The 23,575-nt window shown below is 48.5% G+C and overlaps 1 protein-coding gene across 2 annotated transcripts in view; it reads left to right on the plus strand.

The window, feature by feature from the left end:
- KMT2B (lysine methyltransferase 2B) overlaps positions 1-23,575 on the plus strand; it is a 175,439-nt gene that overhangs the window by 62,906 nt on the left and 88,958 nt on the right. For both annotated transcript variants that reach the window (XM_063942182.1, XM_063942181.1), the window contains exons 14-23: positions 31-148; positions 237-350; positions 428-612; positions 6,498-6,593; positions 6,692-6,790; positions 7,319-7,395; positions 20,014-20,138; positions 20,239-20,327; positions 20,888-21,025; positions 21,188-21,346. In XM_063942182.1, coding sequence (XP_063798252.1) covers positions 31-148; positions 237-350; positions 428-612; positions 6,498-6,593; positions 6,692-6,790; positions 7,319-7,395; positions 20,014-20,138; positions 20,239-20,327; positions 20,888-21,025; positions 21,188-21,346 — 1,200 coding nt within the window. The remainder of the gene's footprint in view (positions 1-30; positions 149-236; positions 351-427; positions 613-6,497; positions 6,594-6,691; positions 6,791-7,318; positions 7,396-20,013; positions 20,139-20,238; positions 20,328-20,887; positions 21,026-21,187; positions 21,347-23,575) is intronic.

Genomic DNA, 23,575 nt, shown 5'->3' on the forward strand with positions numbered 1-23,575 from the left:
GTTGTTTAAGGCCGACCTTGTGCATTGCAGCTCTGCTCGTCCTGCGTTCGCTGCAAGAGTTGCGGAGCGTGTCCTGCCGTGGATGCCGACATGGAGCTAACGGATGGCGGCAGCCTGTGTACCGACTGCTTCAGTCTGTACAACAAAGGTGAGATTTAGTGATTTAGTTTTTAGTGGCTATCTTCTGCCCTCCTCGTGTTCTTAGATTTCTTAATGCCCCAATTCTCTCTGCACAGGGAACTACTGCCCCATTTGCAGCCGTTGCTATGAAGAGAACGACTATGAGAGCAAAATGGTACAATGTGTTAAGTGCGATAAGTGGGTGCACTCAAAGTGTGAGGGGCTTTCCGGTGAGTCCTGCTGCCTAGCGTGTTGATTTGGGAGTCTACTCTTTACGCCATCACTAACTCTCCCGACCTCTCCGCAGATGAAGGCTACGAGATCCTGTCCAACTTGCCTGAAAGTGTGGTCTACACCTGCCCTCCGTGTTTAGGCGATACTGGGGCAATATGGAAGGAGGCCATGCTCTCGGAGCTGACAGCTGGTCTTCACGAAGTCCTGCAAGGGCTGATGGCCTCCAAACTTGCTGCCCCGTTGTTGCGTTGTGCACAGGTAAGACGCTTTGTGGTTTTTGCATTCTCCTCGCACGGTTTCCCCGTGCCTAACGTTGTGTTCTGTAAACTGCACACAAGGCGTTACAGTAGTGACCTCTTGGGGAACACAGTTGCTGAATTCATGTTTCTCTAACGTCCTAGTGGATGCTGGGGACTCCGTAAGGACCATGGGGATAGACGGGCTCCGCAGGAGACATGGGCACTTTAATAAAGAATTTAGGTTCTGGTGTGCACTGGCTCCTTCCTCTATGCCCCTCCTCCAGACCTCAGTTTGATACTGTGCCCAGACGAGCTGGGTGCTTTTCAGTGAGCTCTCCTGAGTTTGCTGAGAGAAAGTATTTTGTTAGGTTTTTTATTTTCAGAGAGCTCTGCTGGCAACAGACTCCCTGCATCGTGGGACAGAGGGGAGAGAAGCAGCCATACTCTCTGAAGCTAGGTCCTGCTTCTTAGGCTACTGGACACCATTAGCTCCAGAGGGATCGTGCACAGGATCTCGCCGTCCGGCCTCAGAGCCGCGCCGCCGCCCCCCTCGCAGAGCCGGAAGACAGAAGCCGGGTGAGTATGAGAAGCAAAGAAGACTTCACAGGCGGCAGAAGACTTCGTGATCTTCCCCGAGGTAATGCACAGCACTGCAGCTGTGCGCCATTGCTCCACACACCTACACATACTCCGGTCACTGTATAAGGGCGCGGGGGGGGGGGGGGGGGGGGGAACGCCCTGGGCAGCATTTGGGACCTCTTTTGGCAAAGTTAAACATGTATACAGCTGGGCACTGTATATATGTATGAGCCCCTGCCAAAAATAGCATATTTAAGCGGGACAGAAGCCCGCCGCCGAGGGGGCGGGGCTTCTTCCTCAGCACTCACCAGCGCCATTTTTTCTCCACAGCTCCGCTGAGAAGATGCTCCCCAGGCTCTCCCCTGCAGATACACGGTAGTAGAGGGTTAAAAAGAGAGGGGGGGCACATAATTAGGCGCAAAACAATATAAACAGCAGCTACTGGGTTAACATTAAGTTACTGTGTTATTCCTGAGTTTATAGCGCTGGGGTGTGTGCTGGCATACTCTCTCTCTGTCTCTCCAAAGGGCCTTGTGGGGGAAACTGTCTTCAGAAAGGGCATTCCCTGTGTGTGGTGTGTGTCGGTACGCTTGTGTCGACATGTCTGATGAGGAAGGCTATGTGGAAGCAGAGCGGGAACAAATTAATGTGGTGTCTCCGCCAACGGCGCCGACACCTGATTGGATGGTTATGTGGAAGGTGTTAAATGATAATGTTAATTCCTTACATAAAAGGTTAGACAAGGCTGAAGCCTCGGGACAGTCAGGGTCTCAACCCGTGCCTGATCCTATGTCGCAGAGGCCGTCAAGGTCTCAGAAGCGCCCACTATCCCAAATTGTTGACACAGATACCGACATGGATTCTGACTCCAGTGTCGATTACGATGATGCAAAGTTACAGCCAAAATTGGCTAAATCCATCCGTTATATGATTATAGCAATTAAGGATGTGTTGCACGTCACATAGGAAACCCCAGTCCCTGACAAGAGGGTGCATATGTATGGGGAAAAGAAGCCGGAGGTAACCTTTCCTCCCTCAAGCTGAATGAGTTATGTGAAAAGGCTTGGGAATCTCCAGATAAAAAACTGCAGATTTCCAAAAGGATTCTTATGGCGTATCCTTTCCCGCCAACAGACAGGTTACGCTGGGAATCCTCCCCTAGGGTGGACAAAGCTTTAACACGCTTATCCAAGAAGGTAGCCCTGCCGTCACAGGATACGGCTACTCTCAAAGATGCTGCGGATCGCAAACAGGAGGTTACCCTGAAGTCCATTTATACACATTCAGGTACCTTACTGAGGCCGGCGGTCGCGTCGGCCTGGGTGTGTAGTGCTGTAGCAGTATGGACGGATGCCTTATCTGAGGAAATTGACACCTTAGACAAGGATACTATATTGTTGACCCTGGGGCATATTAAAGACGCTGTCCTATGTATGAGAGATGCTAAAAGAGACAGTCTACTGGGTTCTAGAATAAATACTATGTCGATTTCTGCCAGAAGGGTCCTGTGGACTCGGCAGTGGACAGGTGATGCCGACTCAAAACGGCATATGGAGGTTTTACCTTACAAGGGTGAGGAATTGTTTGGGGAGGGTCTCTCGGACCTGGTCTCCACAGCTACAGCTGGAAAGTCAAATTTTTTGCCTTATATTCCCTCACAGCCTAAGAGAGCACCGTATTATCAAATGCAGTCATTTCGATCACAAAGAAACAAGAAAGTCCGAGGTGCGTCCTTTCTTGCCAGAGGCAGGGGCAGAGGAAAGAAGCTGCACAACACATCTAGTTCCCAGGAACAGAAGTCCTCCCCAGCCTCTACAAAATCCACCGCATGACGCTGGGGCTCCACAGGCGGAGCTAGGCCCGGTGGGGGCACATCTTCGAAATTTCAGCCACAAGTGGGTTCACTCTCAGGTGGATCCCTGGGCAATAGAAATTGTCTCAGGGATACAAGCTGGAATTCGATACCTCAAATCGGCCCTACCAGCTTCCCCCCCATGAGAGGGAAATTGTATCTTCAACAGGTAGTGGTCAAGGTTCCCCTCCTTCAACAGGGAAGGGGTTATTATTCGGCCACGTTTGTAGTCCCGAAACCGGACGGTTCGGTCAGACCCATATTGAATTTAAAATCCCTGAACATATACCTGAAAAGGTTCAAGTTCAAGATGGAATCGCTGAGAGCGGTCATCGCAAGCCTGGAAGGGGAGGATTTTATGGTGTCTCTGGACATAAAGGATGCATACCTTCATGTCCCCATTTATCCACCTCATCAGGCGTACCTCAGTTTTGTGGTACAGGATTGTCATTACAAATTTCAGACGTTGCCGTTTAGTCTCTCCACGGCACCGAGAATATTTACCAAGGTATTGGCGGAAATGATGGTACTCCTGCGGAAGCAAGGGGTCACAATTATCCCGTACTTGGACGATCTCCTCATAAAAGCGAGATCAAGAGAGCAGTTGCTGAACAGCGTATCACTTTCTCTGGAAGTGTTACAGCAACACGGCTGGATTCTTAATATTCCAAAGTCGCAGTTGGTTCCTACGACTCGTCTGCCTTTCCTGGGCATGATTCTGGACACAGACCAGAAAAGGGTTTATCTCCCGATAGAGAAAGCTCAGGAACTCATGACCCTGGTCAGGAACCTATTAAAACCAAAACAGGTGTCAGTGCATCACTGCACTCGAGTCCTGGGAAAGATGGTGGCATCATATGAGGCCATTCCCTTCGGCAGGTTCCATGTGAGGACCTTTCAATGGGACTTACTGGACTAGTGGTCCGGATCACATCTTCAGATGCATCGGTTAATCACCCTATCCCCCAGGGCCAGGGTGTTACTCCTGTGGTGGCTGCAGAGTGCTCACCTTCTCGAGGGCCGCAGATTCCGCATTCAGGACTGAGTCCTGGTGACCACGGACGCAAGCCTCCGAGGTTGGGGGGCAGTCACACATGGAAGAAATTTCCAAGGTCTGTGGTCAAGTCAAGAGACTTGCCTTCACATCAACGCCCTGCGTCAAGCGGAGCACTTGGTTCGCGACAAACCGGTTCTGATTCAGTCAGACAACATCACCGCGGTGGCTCATGTAAACCGACAAGGCGGCACAAGGAGCAGAGAGGCGATGACGGAAGCCACCAGAATTCTTCGCTGGGCGGAGAATCACGTAAGCGCACTGTCTGCAGTGTTCATCCCGGGAGTGGACAACTGGGAAGCAGACTTCCTCAGCAGACACGACCTCCACCCAGGAGAGTGGGGACTTCATCAGGAAGTCTTCGCACAGATTACAAGTCGGTGGGAACAGCCACAGGTGGACATGATGGCATCCCGCCTCAACAAAAAGCTACAGAGGTATTGCGCCAGGTCAAGAGACCCTCAGGCGGTAGCTGTGGACGCCCTGGTGACACCGTGGGTGTTCCGGTCGGTCTATGTATTTCCTCCTCTTCCTCTCATACCCAAGGTACTGAGGATAATAAGAAAAAGAGGAGTGAGAACAATCCTCATTGTTCCAGATTGGCCACGAAGGACTTGGTATCCAGATCTGCAATAAAGGCTCACAGAGGAACCGTGGCCTCTTCCTCTAAGACAGGACCTGTTGCAACAGGGGCCCTGTCTGTTCCAAGACTTACCGCGGCTGCGTTTGACGGCATGGCGGTTGAACGCCGGATCCTAGCAGAGAAGGGCATTTCGGATGAGGTCATTCCTACGCTGATAAAGGCTAGGAAGGACATGACAGTTAAACATCATCACCGTATATGGCGAAAATATGTTTCTTGGTGTGAGGCCAGGAATGCTCCTACGGAGGAATTCCAGCTGGGCCGTTTCCTTCACTTCCTACAGTCCGGAGTGAATTTGGGCCTAAAATTGGGCTCCATGAAAGTCCATATTTCGACCCTATCCATTTTCTTTCAAAAGGAGTTGGCTTCTCTACCAGAAGTTCAGACGTTTGTAAAGGGAGTGCTGCATATTCAGCCTCCTTTTGTGCCTCCAGTGGCACCTTGGGATCTTAACGGGGTGTTAAGCTTCCTGAAATCCCACTGGTTTGAACCACTTAAAACGGCGGAGTTGAAATATCTCACGTGGAAGGTGGTCATGCTATTAGCCTTGGCTTCGGCTAAGCGTGTGTCAGAGTTGGCGGCTTTGTCACATAAAAGCCCCTATCTGGTTTTCCATATGGATAGAGCAGAATTGCGGACCCGTCCACAATTTCTGCCGAAAGTGGTTTCATCTTTTCATATGAACCAACCTATTGTGGTGCCTGTGGCTACTCGTGACTTGGAGGATTCCGAGTTGCTTGATGTGGTCAGGGCTTTGAAGGTTTATGTAGCCAGAACGGCTAGGGTCAGGAAAACAGAGTCGTTGTTTATCCTGTATGCATCCAACAAGCTTGGTGCTTCTGCTTAAAAGCAAACTATTGCTCGCTGGATCTGTAACACGATTCAGCAGGCTCATTCTGCGGCTGGATTGCCGCTGCCAAAATCAGTTAAGGCCCATTCCACTAGGAAGGTGGGCTCTTCTTGGGCGGCTGCCGAGGGGTCTCGGCATTGCAACTTTGCCGAGCAGCTACTTGGTCAGGTTCAAACACTTTTGCAAAGTTCTTCAAGTTTGATACCCTGGCTGAGGAGGACCTCTTGTTTGCTCAGTCGGTGCTGCAGAGTCATCCGCACTCTCCCGCCCGTTTGGGAGCTTTGGTATAATCCCCATGGTCCTTACGGAGTCCCCAGCATCCACTAGGACGTTAGAGAAAATAAGATTTTACTTACCGGTAAATCTATTTCTCGTAGTCCGTAGTGGATGCTGGGCGCCCGTCCCAAGTGCGGACTTCTTCTGCAGTACTTGTATATAGTTATTGCTTCAATAAGGGTTAAGTTATGTTTGCATCAGGGTTTGACCTGATGCTCTGTTATTTGTCATACTGTTAACTGGTTGTTATCACAAGTTATACGGTGTGATTGGTGTGGCTGGTATGAGTCTTACCCTGGATTCCCAAAATCCTTTCCTTGTACTGTCAGCTATTCTGGGCACAGTTTCTCTAACTGAGGTCTGGAGGAGGGACATAGAGGGAGGAGCCAGAGCACACCAAAACCTAAATTCTTTCGTAAAGTGCCCATGTCTCCTGCGGAGCCCGTCTATCCCCATGGTCCTTACGGAGTCCCCAGCATCCACTACGGACTACGAGAAATAGATTTACCGGTAAGTAAAATCTTATTTTCACCCTAGCAGCCAGGAGATTGGTGTAACAAAATATCTTCATGCACCTCTCCAGTTACTTTCCTCACAGACTATAATTTATCCATACGTTCCTATCATCATTTGTCCACTTTGTGTTTCAGTGCGAGACTGGCGACACCCAAGGGAAGTTTCATCGTAATCCGTGTGACCTGGAGTCTCTGAGCCAGCTCCTAGAAGAGGGACACTACAGCTCCATAGTGAGTTCCACTTTTCCTGTCGTCGTGCTGACGCGTTTTGCTCTTGTGTCCAATTCTACTTTGGTTTTTACGCATCATTCTTAAACATTTCTCCTTAGACCACATTCAACGACCACATTGCCTGTATTATCCAGAACAATATAGAGTGTGGAGAACTGGAAGGAGACGGGGAAGCGGTGAAGTCCTTGTACATTAAGGTAAATGGAGACTTCCATTTTTCTGTTGCTTTATCTTCTTCGCCAGCAAAATCCACTTTCATGATTGGACTGGATTGCAGAATAACTTGGTGTGGTAACAACTGGCAAGTAAGCAATTGTTTGTTTGCTGCGTATGTACAGTGGCTTAGAATAATATTCAACCCCATATAAAAGTAAAATAAAGACCTCTCTCTAGCATAAGCAGAGGTTCCGTTATACCTGGAAATGTGTCGGGATTTGCTAACATACACTTACTGTTAAGATATTTTGGCCAAAACAAATGTGTCGGAAGAGAATCTTGTGGGTTTTTGACTTTAATCTGTCTCGATGCTGTTCCGGGGAACCGACTACCTCCCTGTTACGAGGTGCTGCATCGCCTTTGCGCTTACGGCTTGCCGTCTGTCTGTGACATTGTGAAACGGATAAAAGTAGGGAACATTGCGTTTAGCCCGCGTATATGTAACATTAGAAGGTGAAACTTTTCGTTGCTCTAGCGGACTATTTGTAAGTAATCTGTTTCCTTTGTAGTTTATGGAGAAGTGTTTCGGCTGGTTCAGCGTTCAAGACTCAAAATATTGGGAGAAGAAACCGAAGTCTGTAACAAAGTAAGTGGGCTTTAGTTTATTAATGATGCCTTTTATTATTATTTTTTTAAGCAGACTTTTTAACCTTTTAACAGCCGGTCAGGGGATGCTTCGCAAGCTTGCATCTATGCAGGAACTGCAGGCTTGGTCCATACAGGGTCTTTGTCGATGAAGCGCTGCGGCCCTGCATCCCGTCTTATACACCAGTTCCTTGACCGTTGTTCCACCCACTTGTCACTCGTTTGAAGTCCTTGCCCAGGTGTTGGGATGCATCTGCCTGACTTCCAAATGTAATATATGGTTTGCAGTATAGATTTGTATGTTGCCTGTCTCTCTTACAGCTGGACATGCGTGCACAGTCGCATACAGTCTTCCCCCACAACCTTTTCTTATTCGTTGTGGGGAATGGGTTACCAAAGTACCAAACCTGGGGATCTGCTCCATTCAGAAACATGGCCCCAGTAAGCAGGCCTTCCTGTGGACTAGACAGCCTGCAGCTTGTACGCCTGCAGTCCTCAGAATCAAAGCTATAGGGGGTATATTCAATAAGAGTCGGGTTCATTCCGACATGCAGTTGTCAGTATGGATCCGACAACCCCTATTCAATGGACGGCCAAATCAGACGGTCGGATTTGGCCGTCCTGTCAGGCCGCTGCTGTCGGCGGCTGCGGATGCGCTGAAAGCAGCGGCCAGGGGAGCAGAGATCGTCGGCCGTGAGCGGGAGGGATGTGTTGAGCCGCAGGAGGAGCTTGGCAGCAGGAAGAGAGGTGCAGCGGGGGGAGCAGAGATCAGCGGCCGGTGGGAGGGGCTGGCAGCGGGGGACATGTCTGCGGCAGCAGGGGAGCGCTGCCGGAAGAGAGGTGCCTGGCCGGGGACGGCTATGCACCTCTCTCCCTGCAGCGCCTCCCCCCGCCACTGCAGACATGTCCCCCCGCAGCCAGCTCCTCCCACCAGCCGTCGATCTCTGCTAGCCCCCCCTTCCCCGCTATAGCACCTCTCCCCACCTCAATCCGACTTGTTTTCAAGTCGGATTGAGTTTGTCGGAAAAAAGCCCAAAACCTGTCGGATTTGGCCCCATTTCCGACAGAAGCACATAGATCGGCGTCTATTCCGTCGATCCACGTGTTTTCTGACAAGTCGGGAATTCCCGACAAGTCGGAAAAAATCAGCCTCTATTGAATAGGTCGGAACCCCTTCCAACCTATTTCTGTCGGAAGCTTCCGTCTTTCCAACAAGACGGCAGCTTCCGACATTTATTGAATACAGAATCAAGGGGTTTGCGTGGAGCGCACAGTATGTGTATCTTGTTCAAGGGGGCTGCTGGTATCTGAAGAGTTGTCCAGACTCTAGGGCTAGTGTTATCGTACAGGTTTTGGATACCTGCGCTCACCCTCTATTTGGTGTTTTGTATGTGAGAAATGATGTATCTCTATGATCTGTAAATACCTTTATAAGTCACAATGCTTAGTATAACAGATGGTACAATAATTCATATTTCTCTGACGTCCTAGTGGATGCTGGGGACTCCGAAAGGACCATGGGGAATAGCGGCTCCGCAGGAGACTGGGCACAAAAGTAAAAGCTTTAAGACTACCTGGTGTGCACTGGCTCCTCCCCCTATGACCCTCCTCCAAGCCTCAGTTAGATTTTTGTGCCCGAACGAGAAGGGTGCAGTCTAGGTGGCTCTCCTGAGCTGCTTAGAAAAAAGTTTAGTTTTAGGTTTTTTATTTTCAGTGAGACCTGCTGGCAACAGGCTCACTGCATCGAGGGACTAAGGGGAGAAGAAGCGAACTCACCTGCGTGCAGAGTGGATTGGGCTTCTTAGGCTACTGGACATTGGCTCCAGAGGGACGATCACAGGCCCAGCCATGGATGGGTCCCAGAGCCGCGCCGCGTCCCCCTTACAGAGCCAGAAGAGCAGAAGAGGTCCGGAAAAATCGCGGCAGAAGACGTCCTGTCTTCAATAAGGTAGCGCACAGCACCGCAGCTGTGCGCCATTGCTCTCAGCACACTTCACACTCCGGTCACTGAGGGTGCAGGGCGCTGGGTGGGGGCGCCCTGAGACGCAATATAAACACCTTAGGGGGCAAAAAATGCATCACATATAGCTCCTGGGCTATATGGATGCATTTAACTCATGCCTGTTTTTCCATAAAAAAGCGGGAGAACGGCCGCCGAGAAGGGGGCGGAGCCTATCTCAGCACACTGGCGCCATTTTTCCTCACAGCTCCGTTGGAGGGAAGCTCCCTGACTCTCCCCTGCAGTCCTGCACTACAGAAACAGGGTAAAACAAGAGAGGGGGGGCACTAATTTGGCAGATAAATCTATACAGCAGCTATATAAGGGAAAAACACTTATATAAGGTTATCCCTGTATATATATAGCGCTCTGGTGTGTGCTGGCAAACTCTCCCTCTGTCTCCCCAAAGGGCTAGTGGGGTCCTGTCCTCTATCAGAGCATTCCCTGTGTGTGTGCTGTGTGTCGGTACGTTGTGTCGACATGTATGAGGAGGAAAATGGTATGGAGGCGGAGCAATTGCCTGTATTAGTGATGTCACCCCCTAGGGAGTCGACACCTGACTGGATGGTCTTATGGAAGGAATTACGTGATAGTGTCAGCACTTTACAAAAGACTGTTGACGACATGAGACAGCCGGCAAATCAGTTAATACCTGTACAGGCGTCTCAAACACCGTCAGGGGCTCTAAAGCGCCCGTTACCTCAGGTGGTCGACACAGACCCAGACACGGACACTGACTCCAGTGTCGACGGTGAGGAAACAAACATATTTTCCAGTAGGGCCACACGTTACATGATCACGGCAATGAAGGAGGTTTTGAACATTTCTGATACTACAAGTACCACAAAAAAGGGTATCATGTGGGGTGTGAAAAAACTACCCGTAGTTTTTCCTGAATCAGATGAATTAAATGAGGTGTGTGATGAAGCGTGGGTTTCCCCCGATAAAAAACTGCTAATTTCTAAAAAATTATTGGCATTATACCCTTTCCCGCCAGAGGTTAGGGCGCGTTGGGAAACACCCCCTAGGGTAGATAAGGCGCTCACACGCTTATCAAAACAAGTGGCGTTACCGTCTCCTGATACGGCCGCCCTCAAGGAACCAGCTGATAGGAAGCTGGAAAATATCCTAAAAAGTATATACACACATACTGGTATTATACTGCGACCAGCAATCGCCTCAGCCTGGATGTGCAGTGCTGGGGTGGCTTGGTCGGATTCCCTGACTGAAAATATTGATACCCTGGACAGGGACAATATATTTTCTCTGACGTCCTAAGTGGATGCTGGGGACTACGTCAGGACCATGGGGAATAGCGGCTCCGCAGGAGACAGGGCACAAAAGTAAAAGCTTTAGGATCAGGTGGTGTGCACTGGCTCCTCCCCCTATGACCCTCCTCCAAGCCTCAGTTAGATCTTTGTGCCCGGCCGAGAAGGGTGCAATCTAGGTGGCTCTCCTAAAGAGCTGCTTAGAGTAAAAGTTTTGTTAGGTTTTTTATTTTCAGTGAGTCCTGCTGGCAATAGGCTCACTGCATCGAGGGACTTAGGGGAGAAGAAGTGAACTCACCTGCGTGCAGGATGGATTGGCTTCTTAGGCTACTGGACACTAGCTCCAGAGGGACGATCACAGGTACAGCCTGGATGGGTCACCGGAGCCGCGCCGCCGACCCCCTTGCAGATGCTGAAGAGAGAAGAGGTCCAGAAATCGGCGGCTGAAGACTTCCCAGTCTTCTTAAGGTAGCGCACAGCACTGCAGCTGTGCGCCATTGCTCTCAGCACACTTCACATCAACGGTCACTGAGGGTGCAGGGCGCTGGGGGAGGCGCCCTGAGCAGCAATGAAAGTACCTATGCTGGCTAAAAATACATCACATATAGCCCCTGGGGCTATATGGATGTATTTAACCCCTGCCAGGTTGTCAGAAAAACGGGAGAAGAAGCCCGACGAAAAGGGGGCGGGGCCTATTCTCCTCAGCACACAGCGCCATTTTCCCTCACAGAACTGCTGGTGGGAAAGCTCCCAGGCTCTCCCCTGTACTGCACTACAGAAACAGGGTTAAAACAGAGAGGGGGGGCATTTTTGTGGCGATATTATTACATATTAAGATGCTATAAGGGAAAACACTTATATAAGGTTGTCCCTGTAAAATTATAGCGTTTTGGTGTGTGCTGGCAAACTCTCCCTCTGTCTCCCCAAAGGGCTAGTGGGGTCCTGTCCTCTATCAGAGCATTCCCTGTGTGTGTGCTGTGTGTCGGTACGTGTGTGTCGACATGTATGAGGACGATGTTGGTGAGGAGGCGGAGCAATTGCCTGTAATGGTGATGTCACTCTCTAGGGAGTCGACACCGGAATGGATGGCTTATTTAGGGAATTACGTGATAATGTCAACAAGCTGCAAGGTCGGTTGACGACATGAGACGGCCGGCAAACCAATTAGTACCTGTCCAGGCGTCTCAAACACCGTCAGGGGCTTTAAAACGCCCATTACCTCAGTCTGTCGACACAGACACGGACACTGACTCCAGTGTCGACGGTGAAGAAACAAACGTATTTTCCATTAGGGCCACACGTTACATGTTAAGGGCAATGAAGGAGGTGTTACATATTTCTGATACTACAAGTACCACAAAAAAGGGTATTATGTGGGGTGTGAAAAAACTACCTGTAGTTTTTCCTGAATCAGATAAATTAAATGTAGTGTGTGATGATGCGTGGGTCTCCCCGATAGAAAATTAAAGGCGCTCACACGCTTATCAAAACAAGTGGCGTTACCGTCTCCAGATACGGCCGCCCTCAAGGAGCCAGCTAATAGGAGGCTGGAAAATATCCTAAAAAGTATATACACACATACTGGTGTTATACTGCGACCAGCGATCGCCTCAGCCTGGATGTGCAGCGCTGGGGTGGCTTGGTCGGATTCCCTGACTGAAAATATTGATACCCTTGACAGGGACAGTATTTTATTGACTATAGAGCATTTAAAGGATGCATTTCTATATATGCGAGATGCACAGAGGGATATTTGCACTCTGGCATCAAGAGTAAGTGCGATGTCCATGTCTGCCAGAAGATGTTTATGGACACGACAGTGGTCAGGTGATGCAGATTCCAAACGGCAGTATTGCCGTATAAAGGGGAGGAGTTATTTGGGGTCGGTCCATCGGACCTGGTGGCCACGGCAACAGCTGGAAAATCCACCTTTTTACCCCAAGTCACATCTCAGCAGAAAAAGACACCGTCTTTTCAGCCTCAGTCCTTTCGTCCCCATAAGGGCAAGCGGGCAAAAGGCCAGTCATATCTGCCCAGGGGTAGAGGAACGGAAGAAGACTGCAGCAGGCAGCCCCTTCCCAGGAACAGAAGCCCTCCACCGCTTCTGCCAAGTCCTCAGCATGACGCTGGGGCCGTACAAGCGGACTCAGGTGCGGTGGGGGGGGTCGTCTCAAGAGTTTCAGCGCGCAGTGGGCTCACTCGCAAGTGGACCCCTGGATCCTACAAGTAGTATCCCAGGGGTACAGATTGGAAATTCGAGACGTCTCCCCCTCGCAGGTTCCTGAAATCTGCTTTACCAACGTCTCCCTCCGACAGGGAGGCAGTATTGGAAACAATTCACAAGCTGTATTCCCAGCAGGTGATAATCAAAGTACCCCTCCTACAACAAGGAAAGGGGTATTATTCCACACTATTTGTGGTACTGAAGCCAGACGGCTCGGTGAGATTTATTCTAAATCTGAAATCTTTGAACACTTACATACAAAGGTTCAAATCAAGATGGAGTCACTCAGAGCAGTGATAGCGAACCAGGAAGAAGGGGACTATATGGTGTCCCTGGACATCAAGGATGCTTATTTCCATGTCCCAAATTGCCCTTCTCACCAAGGGTACCTCAGGTTCGTGGTACAGAACTGTCACTATCAGTTTCAGACGCTGCCGTTTGGATTGTCCACGGCACCCCGGGTCTTTACCAAGGTAATGGCCGAAATGATGATTCTTCTTCAAAGAAAAGGCGTCTTAATTATCCCTTACTTGGACGATCTCCTGATAAGGGCAAGGTCCAGAGAACAGTTGGAGGTCGGAGTAGCACTATCTCAAGTAGTTCTACGACAGCACGGGTGGATTCTAAATATTCCAAAATCGCAGCTGATTCCGACGACACGTCTGCTGTTACTAGGGATGATTCTGGACACAGTCCAGAAAAAGGTGTTTCTCCCGGAGGAGAAAGCCAGGGAGTTATCCGAGCTAGTTAGGAACCTCCTAGAACCAGGCCAAGTGTCAGTGCATCAATGCACAAGAGTCCTGGGAAAAATGGTGGCTTCTTACGAAGCGATTCCATTCGGCAGATTTCACGAGCAGCTTACGGAGGTGCGGGAATTACACCCGACCCGGCGTTCAGTCCTCGCAGCGGCTCGTTGCTAAATGACGGAGACCCAACTCCACTGAGGACACTGGCATACACAGTGTGCGGTAATCAGGAGTGAAAATTGACGGAGGCTCTGTCCTGCTTTCGTATAAGCACACCAGATGTGACATTTATAAGGTATTTCAGAGCTGCCCTCTCATCCACTGTTTTGTGTCTGCGGCCCCCCTGCAATGCTCGTAGGCAACAGGGGAGGGGTGATATAAAAGGTGGACAGTAGAAGCAGCTCGCACTGCTCTCTCCCTTCAGTCCTTAGGTATACGGATCTTCACTACTCTCATTGCATTCATTCACTGCCCATTGTGGCATATGTAGCAACAGCAGAAAGGGAATCCGCTTTCTCATACCTAGGACCTTGCTTTACCTCTCAGATGATACACTCTTAAGGTGACTCTAATTTTTTGACATGTTGAATGGAATTTATGATGATTCTACATAGATTTGTTTGCAATTTCAGCTGTATATCATGATACACCATGTCAGCCTTTTTTGAGTTCCCAAAAGAGACCCTTGTATATAGAGAAATTATCATTTGAGGAGGGTCTATAAACCAACACACTATTTCTTTAAATTTGAGAGACAATATCATAAACCTTTTATTTTATTTTAAATCTGAATGCCTGTGTCTAAAGGGCACTATACATTAACCAGTAAATAATTAATTCTGGTGTGCCTATATTCAATAATCTCGATATATCAAATAATAGATAGAGATGGACCTTAATCTTAGAGTCCACCTGACTATGTTTAAGTGCCTTATGCTCCGGGGCGAAGAAATATTTCTGTGTATATGCGATTTTTTCTGAAGATGAATTCTTATATGAATAATAATTGTTATAACGCTATTATAGAGTGGATCACTTGTTTTTTCACTATGAAATCTTGAGGAATTACCGTCCATATTTTTTTTCTCTTTAAGAGGATTAATAGTGGCTATATGTGCCCATGCACACATCTAGAGTCATCACGTGTGCATGATTCACAGTAAGAAATATTTATTTAACATCCGCATACAGTCTATGGTATATGCCTTTACTGACCTTGCATATTCACATGTGTATGATCCACAGTAGGAAATACTAAACTAGTTTCTACACACGGTGTATGGTGTACGCCCTTACTGACTGTATAAAACCGCTCTATCAACTACACATTGTTGCAGATGGGTGGATGAAGCTTGTTATCAAATCACATGGACACTGTTGCAACAGTCTTGAACAGTAGATTGTTGTTAAAGACGGTCACATGTTACAATATCTTCACATTTTACGTCTCTCACTGCAATATTTCTCAGGAATAGTCACATTGTCACACATCTGTTCTAAATTGCTTATATCTTTTGGAGCGACAGAGGAACTGTCACCTCGGACAGACACTTTACATTCTTAGTTACAGTTTATTATTAATTACTATTTTTTAGAGATTAATTACTGTTATAACGTCATCAGTTATCAAAAAACTCAGTATCCGCTATCGAGCACAATGGTAGCTTAACGCACCTAGTAAATTTCATTATATATCACTTAGCTTAATTTATTTAGAAAATATTTTCAACTTTCTTTGATTTACTTTTAAAACAATTATTTTTCTTCTTTCTTCATATTTTTGTGTCCTCCAAATGAGGGATAGGGACACTATTTTGAATGTTTCAGTCCCATGGGCCACAAAGTTGTTATTTAGTACTTTCAGGCTTTCAGATGGCTTATTGTGCCTGATAATAGACCTTTATCTTAACTAATATGATTAAAAGTTAAGTTTTAATACTTATAATCATTTCAAAAGAGTGCGCCACACACTAAGCCTTCCTTTAGTGATAAGCCCACTAGTGGCTTACACTAATAATTCCTAGAACAATACTTTAACCCAGCTTAGTGGCGCACCTCCAGCCACATTATAATTAAATCAGGGCCTTACGTAGCCCTTATTATTGTTTTTTGCATCGGTTGGTTTTTGCACTAATATTGTGTGTAGAAAAATTGCTCGATACCTGTGCATTGTCCTTTAGACTTATGTCTTCTCTCTAAAAGACCTCCTAAAACCAGGCCAAGTGTCAGTGCATCAATGCACAAGGGTCCTGGGAAAAATGGTGGCTTCTTACGAAGCGATTCCATTCGGCAGATTCCACGCAAGAACTTTTCAGTGGGACCTGCTGGACAAATGGTCCGGATCGCATCTTCAAATGCATCAGCGGATAACCCTGTCTCCAAGGACAAGGGTGTCTCTCCTGTGGTGGTTGCAGAGTGCTCATCTCCTAGAGGGCCGCAGATTCGGCATTCAGGACTGGGTCCTGGTGACCACGGATGCCAGCCTGAGAGGCTGGGGAGCAGTCACACAGGGAAGAAATTTCCAGGGCTTGTGGTCAAGCATGGAAACGTCACTTCACATAAATATCCTGGAACTAAGGGCCATTTACAATGCCCTAAGTCAGGCAAGGCCTCTGCTTCAGGGTCAGCCGGTGCTGATCCAGTCGGACAACATCACGGCAGTCGCCCACGTAAACAGACAGGGCGGCACAAGAAGCAGGAGGGCAATGACGGAAGTTGCAAGGATTCTTCGCTGGGCGGAAAATCATGTGATAGCACTGTCAGCAGTGTTCATTCCGGGAGTGGACAACTGGGAAGCAGACTTCCTCAGCAGACACGATCTCCACCCGGGGGAGTGGGGACTTCACCCAGAAGTCTTCCACATGATTGTGAACCGTTGGGAAAAACCAAAGGTGGACATGATGGCGTCCCGCCTCAACAAAAAACTGGACAGATATTGCGCCAGGTCAAGGGACCCTCAGGCAATAGCTGTGGACGCTCTGGTAACACCGTGAGTGTACCAGTCAGTGTATGTGTTCCCTCCTCTGCCTCTCATACCCAAGGTACTGAGAATCATAAGAAGGAGAGGAGTAAGGACTATACTCGTGGCTCCGGATTGGCCAAGAAGGACTTGGTACCCGGAACTTCAAGAGATGCTCACGGAAGACCCGTGGCCTCTACCTCTAAGAAAGGACCTGCTCCAGCAGGGACCATGTCTGTTCCAAGACTTACCGCGGCTGCGTTTGACGGCATGGCGGTTGAACGCCGGATCCTGAAGGAAAAAGGCATTCCGGATGAAGTCATCCCTACCCTGATCAAAGCCAGGAAGGATGTAACTGTGCAACATTATCACCGTATTTGGCGTAAATATGTTGCGTGGTGTGAGGCCAGGAAGGCCCCTACAGAGGAATTTCAACTGGGTCGTTTCCTGCATTTCCTGCAAACAGGACTGTCTATGGGCCTAAAATCAGGGTCCATTAAGGTTCAAATTTCGGCCCTGTCAATATTCTTCCAAAAAGAACTAGCTTCAGTTCCTGAAGTTCAGACGTTTGTCAAGGGGGTACTGCATATACAGCCTCCTTTTGTGCCTCCAGTGGCACCTTGGGATCTCAATGTAGTTTTGTGGTTCCTAAAATCACATTGGTTTGAACCACTCACCACTGTGGACTTAAAATATCTCACATGGAAAGTGGTAATGCTGTTAGCCCTGGCCTCAGCCAGGCGTGTCTCAGAATTGGCGGCTTTATCCTATAAAAGCCCTTACCTAATTTTTCATACGGACAGGGCAGAATTGAGGACTCGTCCTCAATTTCTCCCTAAGGTGGTTTCAGCATTTCACTTAAACCAGCCTATTGTGGTGCCTGTGGCTACTAGGGACTTGGAGGATTCCAAGTTGCTGGACGTAGTCAGGGCCCTGAAAATATATGTTTCCAGGACGGCTGGAGTCAGAAAATCTGACTCGCTGTTTATCCTGTATGCACCCAATAAGTTGGGTGCTCCTGCTTCTAAGCAGACTATTGCTCGTTGGATTTGTAGTACAATTCAGCTTGCACATTCTGTGGCAGGCCTGCCACAGCCAAAATCTGTAAAAGCCCATTCCACACGGAAAGTGGGCTCATCTTGGGCGGCTGCCCGAGGGGTCTCGGCTTTACAACTTTGCCGAGCAGCTACTTGGTCAGGGGCAAACACGTTTGCTAAATTCTACAAATTTGATACCCTGGCTGAGGAGGACCTGGAGTTCTCTCATTCGGTGCTGCAGAGTCATCCGCACTCTCCCGCCCGTTTGGGAGCTTTGGTATAATCCCCATGGTCCTTTCGGAGTCCCCAGCATCCACTAGGACATCAGAGAAAATAAGAATTTACTTACCGATAATTCTATTTCTCATAGTCCGTAGTGGATGCTGGGCGCCCATCCCAAGTGCGGATTGTCTGCAATACTTGTACATAGTTATTGTTACAAAAAATCGGGTTATTATTGTTGTGAGCCATCTTTTCAGAGGCTCCTCTGTTATCATGCTGTTAAATGGGATCAGATCACAAGTTGTACGGTGTGATTGGTGTGGCTGGTATGAGTCTTACCCGGGATTCAAAATCCTTCCTTATTGTGTACGCTCGTCCGGGCACAGTATCCTAACTGAGGCTTGGAGGAGGGTCATAGGGGGAGGAGCCAGTGCACACCAGGTAGTCTTAAAGCTTTTACTTTTGTGCCCAGTCTCCTGTGGAGCCGCTATTCCCCATGGTCCTTTCGGAGTCCCCAGCATCCACTACGGACTATGAGAAATAGAATTATCGGTAAGTAAATTCTTATTATATGCTTAGTATAACAGATGGTACAATAATTCATATATAATTGATGATCTTGTGATTACACATAAATGCCCTTATTTGCAAATAGTAACATGCATATTGGGGGTCATTCCGAGTTGTTCGCTCGTTATTTTTTTCTCGCAACGGAGCGATTAGTCGCTAATGCGCATGCGCAATGTCCGCAGTGCGACTGCGCCAAGTAAATTTGCTATGCAGTTAGGTATTTTACTCACGGCATTACGAGGTTTTTTCTTCGTTCTGGTGATCGTAATGTGATTGACAGGAAGTGGGTGTTTCTGGGCGGAAACTGGCCGTTTTATGGGTGTGTGCGAAAAAACGCTACCGTTTCTGGGAAAAACGCGGGAGTGGCTGGAGAAACGGAGGAGTGTCTGGGCGAACGCTGAGTGTGTTTGTGACGTCAAACCAGGAACGACACTGACTGAACTGATCGCAGATGCCGAGTAAGTCTGGAGCTACTCAGAAACTGCTAAGAAGTGTCTATTCGCAATTCTGCTAATCTTTCGTTCGCATTTTTGATATGCTAAGATTCACTCCCAGTAGGCGGCGGCTTAGCGTGTGCAAAGCTGCTAAAAGCAGCTTGCGAGCGAACAACTCGGAATGACCCCCATTGTGTGAACATCCGATGTATAGGGAAATTAAACACAAGATGAAATAAAATATGGTATTTGCCGCTTGATGAATATCCTAAAAAAAAAAAAAGTCTTGTGAGAAAAGGAGTATCTTTGTTCCAGATATATAGGAGTCAGTCTTTATCTGCAGGGATTTCCTTTCCCCTCAGTGTGAGTATAAACAGTGTGCCCAGAGGCGGTTCTTTTGTCAATAATTGATCGTAGGTGGAGGTCGTGTTCTGGGAGGCCGGCGTCCCGGCCTGCCAGGTGCAACTTACCCTCACGATGTGATGTTTAGTTCTCTGTTCACTCTGTGGTGAGTGATGATGTGGCCACTTGCGCTGTTTCCGCTGTATCCGTCCCCGGTGGTGCTCCTCAGCAGACAGGGCTGGAAGCCTTCCTGGCTCTGCTGCTAGGCTGCCGGGTCCCGCCGGAAGCCGCACTGAACAACCGGAAGTTGCGTTGCCGCAACGCTCCGCTTCTTCCTATGTCCTGTGCGGTCTCAACGGCCGCTCCACTCGCCGGCCGGCGAGGAGTCTTGTGGATGTAGTTTGCGGTGATGTGCTGGCAAGCTCAAGGTGTCTGCATGGATCTGTTTCCAACGCGTTTCGTCCGCAACTGGCGTTCTTCAAGGATGTTTTATTATTTTTTAGGATATTCATCAAGCGGCAATACCATATTTTATTTCATCTTGTGTTTAATTTCCCTATACATCGGATGTTCACACAATATGCATGTTACTATTTGCATATAAGGGCATTTATGTGTAATCACTATCATCAATTATATATGAATTATTGTACCATCTGTTATACTAAGCATTGTGACTTATAAAGGTATTTACAGATCATAGAGATACATCATTTCTCACAGTTATTGAATACAGCCCTTAGTCTAACTACCGTGCAGTTGATTTTTAAATGCACTTTGCTGTTAGGTTGTTTCAGAAGAATTTTCTCTTGTTACAGCGGGCTTCTTCCCCACGCTGTGGTGCCGCCATACGCCGACCATACTTATGCCTATTGGCGAGAGAGAGAAGATTCTTCTACGTCAAGCAATGGAGAAGCACCACAGCCTGCACCCCCTCAGAAAGGTATCTGTGTGTTACTGGATGTCGCTGTTGGCAGCTCCGTCTGCGCTTCACGTAAGTGTTTTTTTTTTTCTTTCTCATTTTGTTCTGGCTTTCTTTTCAGTTAAAAAAGAAGTGGAGGCAGAGCCTGACGCAGAGAGGGACACCCGCCAGTGCGCCCTGTGTCTCAAGTATGGCGACGATGAACCAAAGGTGAGTGGATGCGCGAACCATGAAACTTAAAGGATTTCACCTAGAACTAAACATATACAGTAAATTATTACCCAGAACCACCGGTCCCTGTGGCCCCAGTGGTAACTTATCACCAGTGGCGTCACAAGGTGGCAGTGAGCCTTGTGCCGGCTGTAAGCGCATGACGTTGCGCAGAGAGGCGGGGTCACCAGCACCAGGAAGTGCGGTACTGCCCAGAGCTTCCTGAGGACAGACTGCAGTGTGCGTGCCTGGAACGTCCAAAGGATGGCGCAACAGCAGCCCTGGCTGCAGGGTTCCGTTCACCCTGCTAGTCATGGTGCCACCTCCAGATCTGTGCGAAAGCACCACACTCCCCTAGTGATGGCTCTGTGCCCTAGAACAGCACTTCTTCTGAGTGGGAGGGGCATTGACAACCTCTCTGAATCCAAATTAAAGCAGAACGGGGCTGTTGGAGCTATTGCGAATCTGGCCAGGAAGTTACTTGTTTTTATTCATTTGGACCCCATCAAAAACTTTTTATAATGACCGTAAGCATAATCCTCATGTTCTCTGCCACCTAGGATGCTGGAAGATTGCTCTATATTGGCCAAAACGAGTGGACTCACATCAACTGTGCCATATGGTCAGCGGAGGTGTTCGAGGAGAATGATGGCTCGCTGAGGAACGTTCACGCTGCAGTGGCCCGTGGGCGACAGATGGTGAGCTCTTGAGGCAAGGCTGCCTTTTTTTATGGCGGTCCGTAGTCTGTGTGGCTCTCTCATACGTTAACTCTTCAGCTGTTAGAACACCATGTATGTAATGTTTATGTATAGTCATCAGTCCTGCTCCAGCCTAACGCATCTCGTGTGTCTGCCTGACAGCGCTGTGAGCACTGCTCGAAAATCGGGGCCACCGTCGGCTGCTGCCTGTCGACCTGCCTCAGTAACTTCCACTTCATGTGTGCGCGGGCAAGCCACTGCAGCTTTCAGGATGACAAGAAGATGTACTGCCAGAAACACACCAGTCTATTGGACGGCACGGTGAGAGTGTGGCGCTGTTCTGTCTCCAGGTTGTAAAAAGTCTTTTCCCATTGGAGAACCCCCCTTATAAACAGTACTACATCCATTATGTGTTCACCATATGGCTATATTGGCAGCAGTAAAGTATGACCGGCATCTGATGACTTGCGCTGTCTGACTTCCGGCACCTTTAGGCAGGTGTATCTGTAGTATATAACAATTAGGCTTTAGAAAATGGTCTAGAGTGGGCAATGTTTATGGCAAAGGTTTTCAATTGCAGTCCTCAAGGCACCCCATGGTCCATGATTTAGGCTGGGGCCACGCACAGCGTTTTTAGCAGGGTGCAGCAGAACAGGACCTTTTTGGCAGGATACACCTTCTTGGGTTCACACATCAGGCCACACATTGCGTTAGGGACCTGCAGTATAGTGGGGTCCCGTGACGGGGGCTGCAGGCTTAAATGCATTGATCAATACATGAAATAAAACTCCACTTGTTATTGTTATGCAAAAAGCCATATATTGCAAATTTGTATTATTATTTAGTAATGTTTGTATTGTACCCCCACTCGTTCTCTCTCTGTGTGTAGCACTACAAGTCTCAGCTGGTAGCACCTTCATTACTAGCAGTTAGGGTGTGCAGTCTAGAGCCCCTTTCCCGCCTAGACACTGCTTCCAATGCTGCAAGCTTCCAGCACGTGGGTTTGCGGTTCTACCACACTGTGAGGGTAATTCAGACCTGATCGCAGCAGCAAATTTGTTAGCGGTTGGGTAGAACCATGTGCATTGCAGGTGGGGCAGATGTAACATGTGCAGAGCGTTAGATTTGGGTGGGTTATATTGTTTCTGTGCAGGCTGCTGTATTTTTACACTGCAATTTAGATTTCAGTTTGAACACACCACACCCAAATCTAATTCTCTGCACATGTTACATCGCCCCCACCTGCGCTGCCCAACTGCTAACAAATTTCCTGCTGCGATCAACTGTGTACACGCATACATTCAAATGTATGTGTTGAACTTGCCATCCGATGGGGGCGGTTCAGCAGGATATGTGTGGACGGCCGCGTAGAATACCATGTGCAGGCTCCTTTCTGCCAGCGGGCCCCGCTAAACCGCTTTGTGTGGCCCCAGCCTTAGGCATATCCATGACTCTGCACAGATGGTTAAGTCAAATTGACTGAGCTGCTAATTGAGTCACCTGTGTCCAAGCACTTCAGACCTGGACTGTTGGGGTGCCTTAAGGACCGTGTTTGAGCACCTCTGGTGTAAGCGCTCTCTTTACAAACCTAGAGACCATGTCCTGTGCTTTTGTGCCCTCGTTTTCCTGATACAGCATTCTGCAGCGTTTTGGGTGCATGGCGTACTGGAGTGATGCTTTGCAGGGTTTATGAAGCAGACAGGATGCTTACGGGATGGTTCAGCGAGCATAAATGTGTAATTGGTGTCTTGAAAATAAAAGGGAAAAAGTTCAGATGAGCTGGTCGTTCGTATCTGTACAGAGAATAAACATTTGCTGTATGTCCCCTCTCTGACACCGTACTCTTGTCCTTTCCTGAATGGCATTGTCCATTTACACGGTTTCCTCCTGCAGCCTCGCCCCCTACTTGCTCAGTAAGATGCTCAGAGGTCACGGAGATAGAGACGAGAACTTTCCTAGGGCAAAGCAGACTCCATCTCATTTTCTTGCATGTTTGTTATAGTATACGGCAGTAAAAATGATTTCTCTGACGTCCTAAGTGGATGCTGGGACTCCGTAAGGACCATGGGGAATAGCTGCTCCGCAGGAGACTGGGCACAACTAAAGAAAGCTTTAGGACTACCTGGTGTGCACTTGCTCCTCCCACTATGACCCTCCTCCAGACCTCAGTTAGAATCTTGTGCCCGGCTGAGCTGGATGCACACTAGGGGCTCTCCTGAGCTCCTAGAAAGAAAGTATATTTTAGGTTTTTTATTTTACAGTGAGTTCTGCTGGCAACAGACTCACTGCAGCGAGGAACTAAGGGGAGAAGAAGCGAACCTACCTAACTGGTGGTAGTTTGGGCTTCTTAGGCTACTGGACACCATTAGCTCCAGAGGGATCGACCGCAGGACCCGACCTTGGTGTTCGGTCCCGGAGCCGCGCCGCCGGCCCCCTTACAGAGCCAGAAGCAAGAAGTGTTCCGGAAAATCGGCGGCAGAAGACTTCTGTCTTCAACAAGGTAGCGCACAGCACTGCAGCTGTGCGCCATTGCTCCTCATGCACACCTCA

Source organism: Pseudophryne corroboree, chromosome 10 (genome assembly GCF_028390025.1).
Source record: "Pseudophryne corroboree isolate aPseCor3 chromosome 10, aPseCor3.hap2, whole genome shotgun sequence".
Lineage (NCBI taxonomy): Eukaryota > Metazoa > Chordata > Amphibia > Anura > Myobatrachidae > Pseudophryne > Pseudophryne corroboree.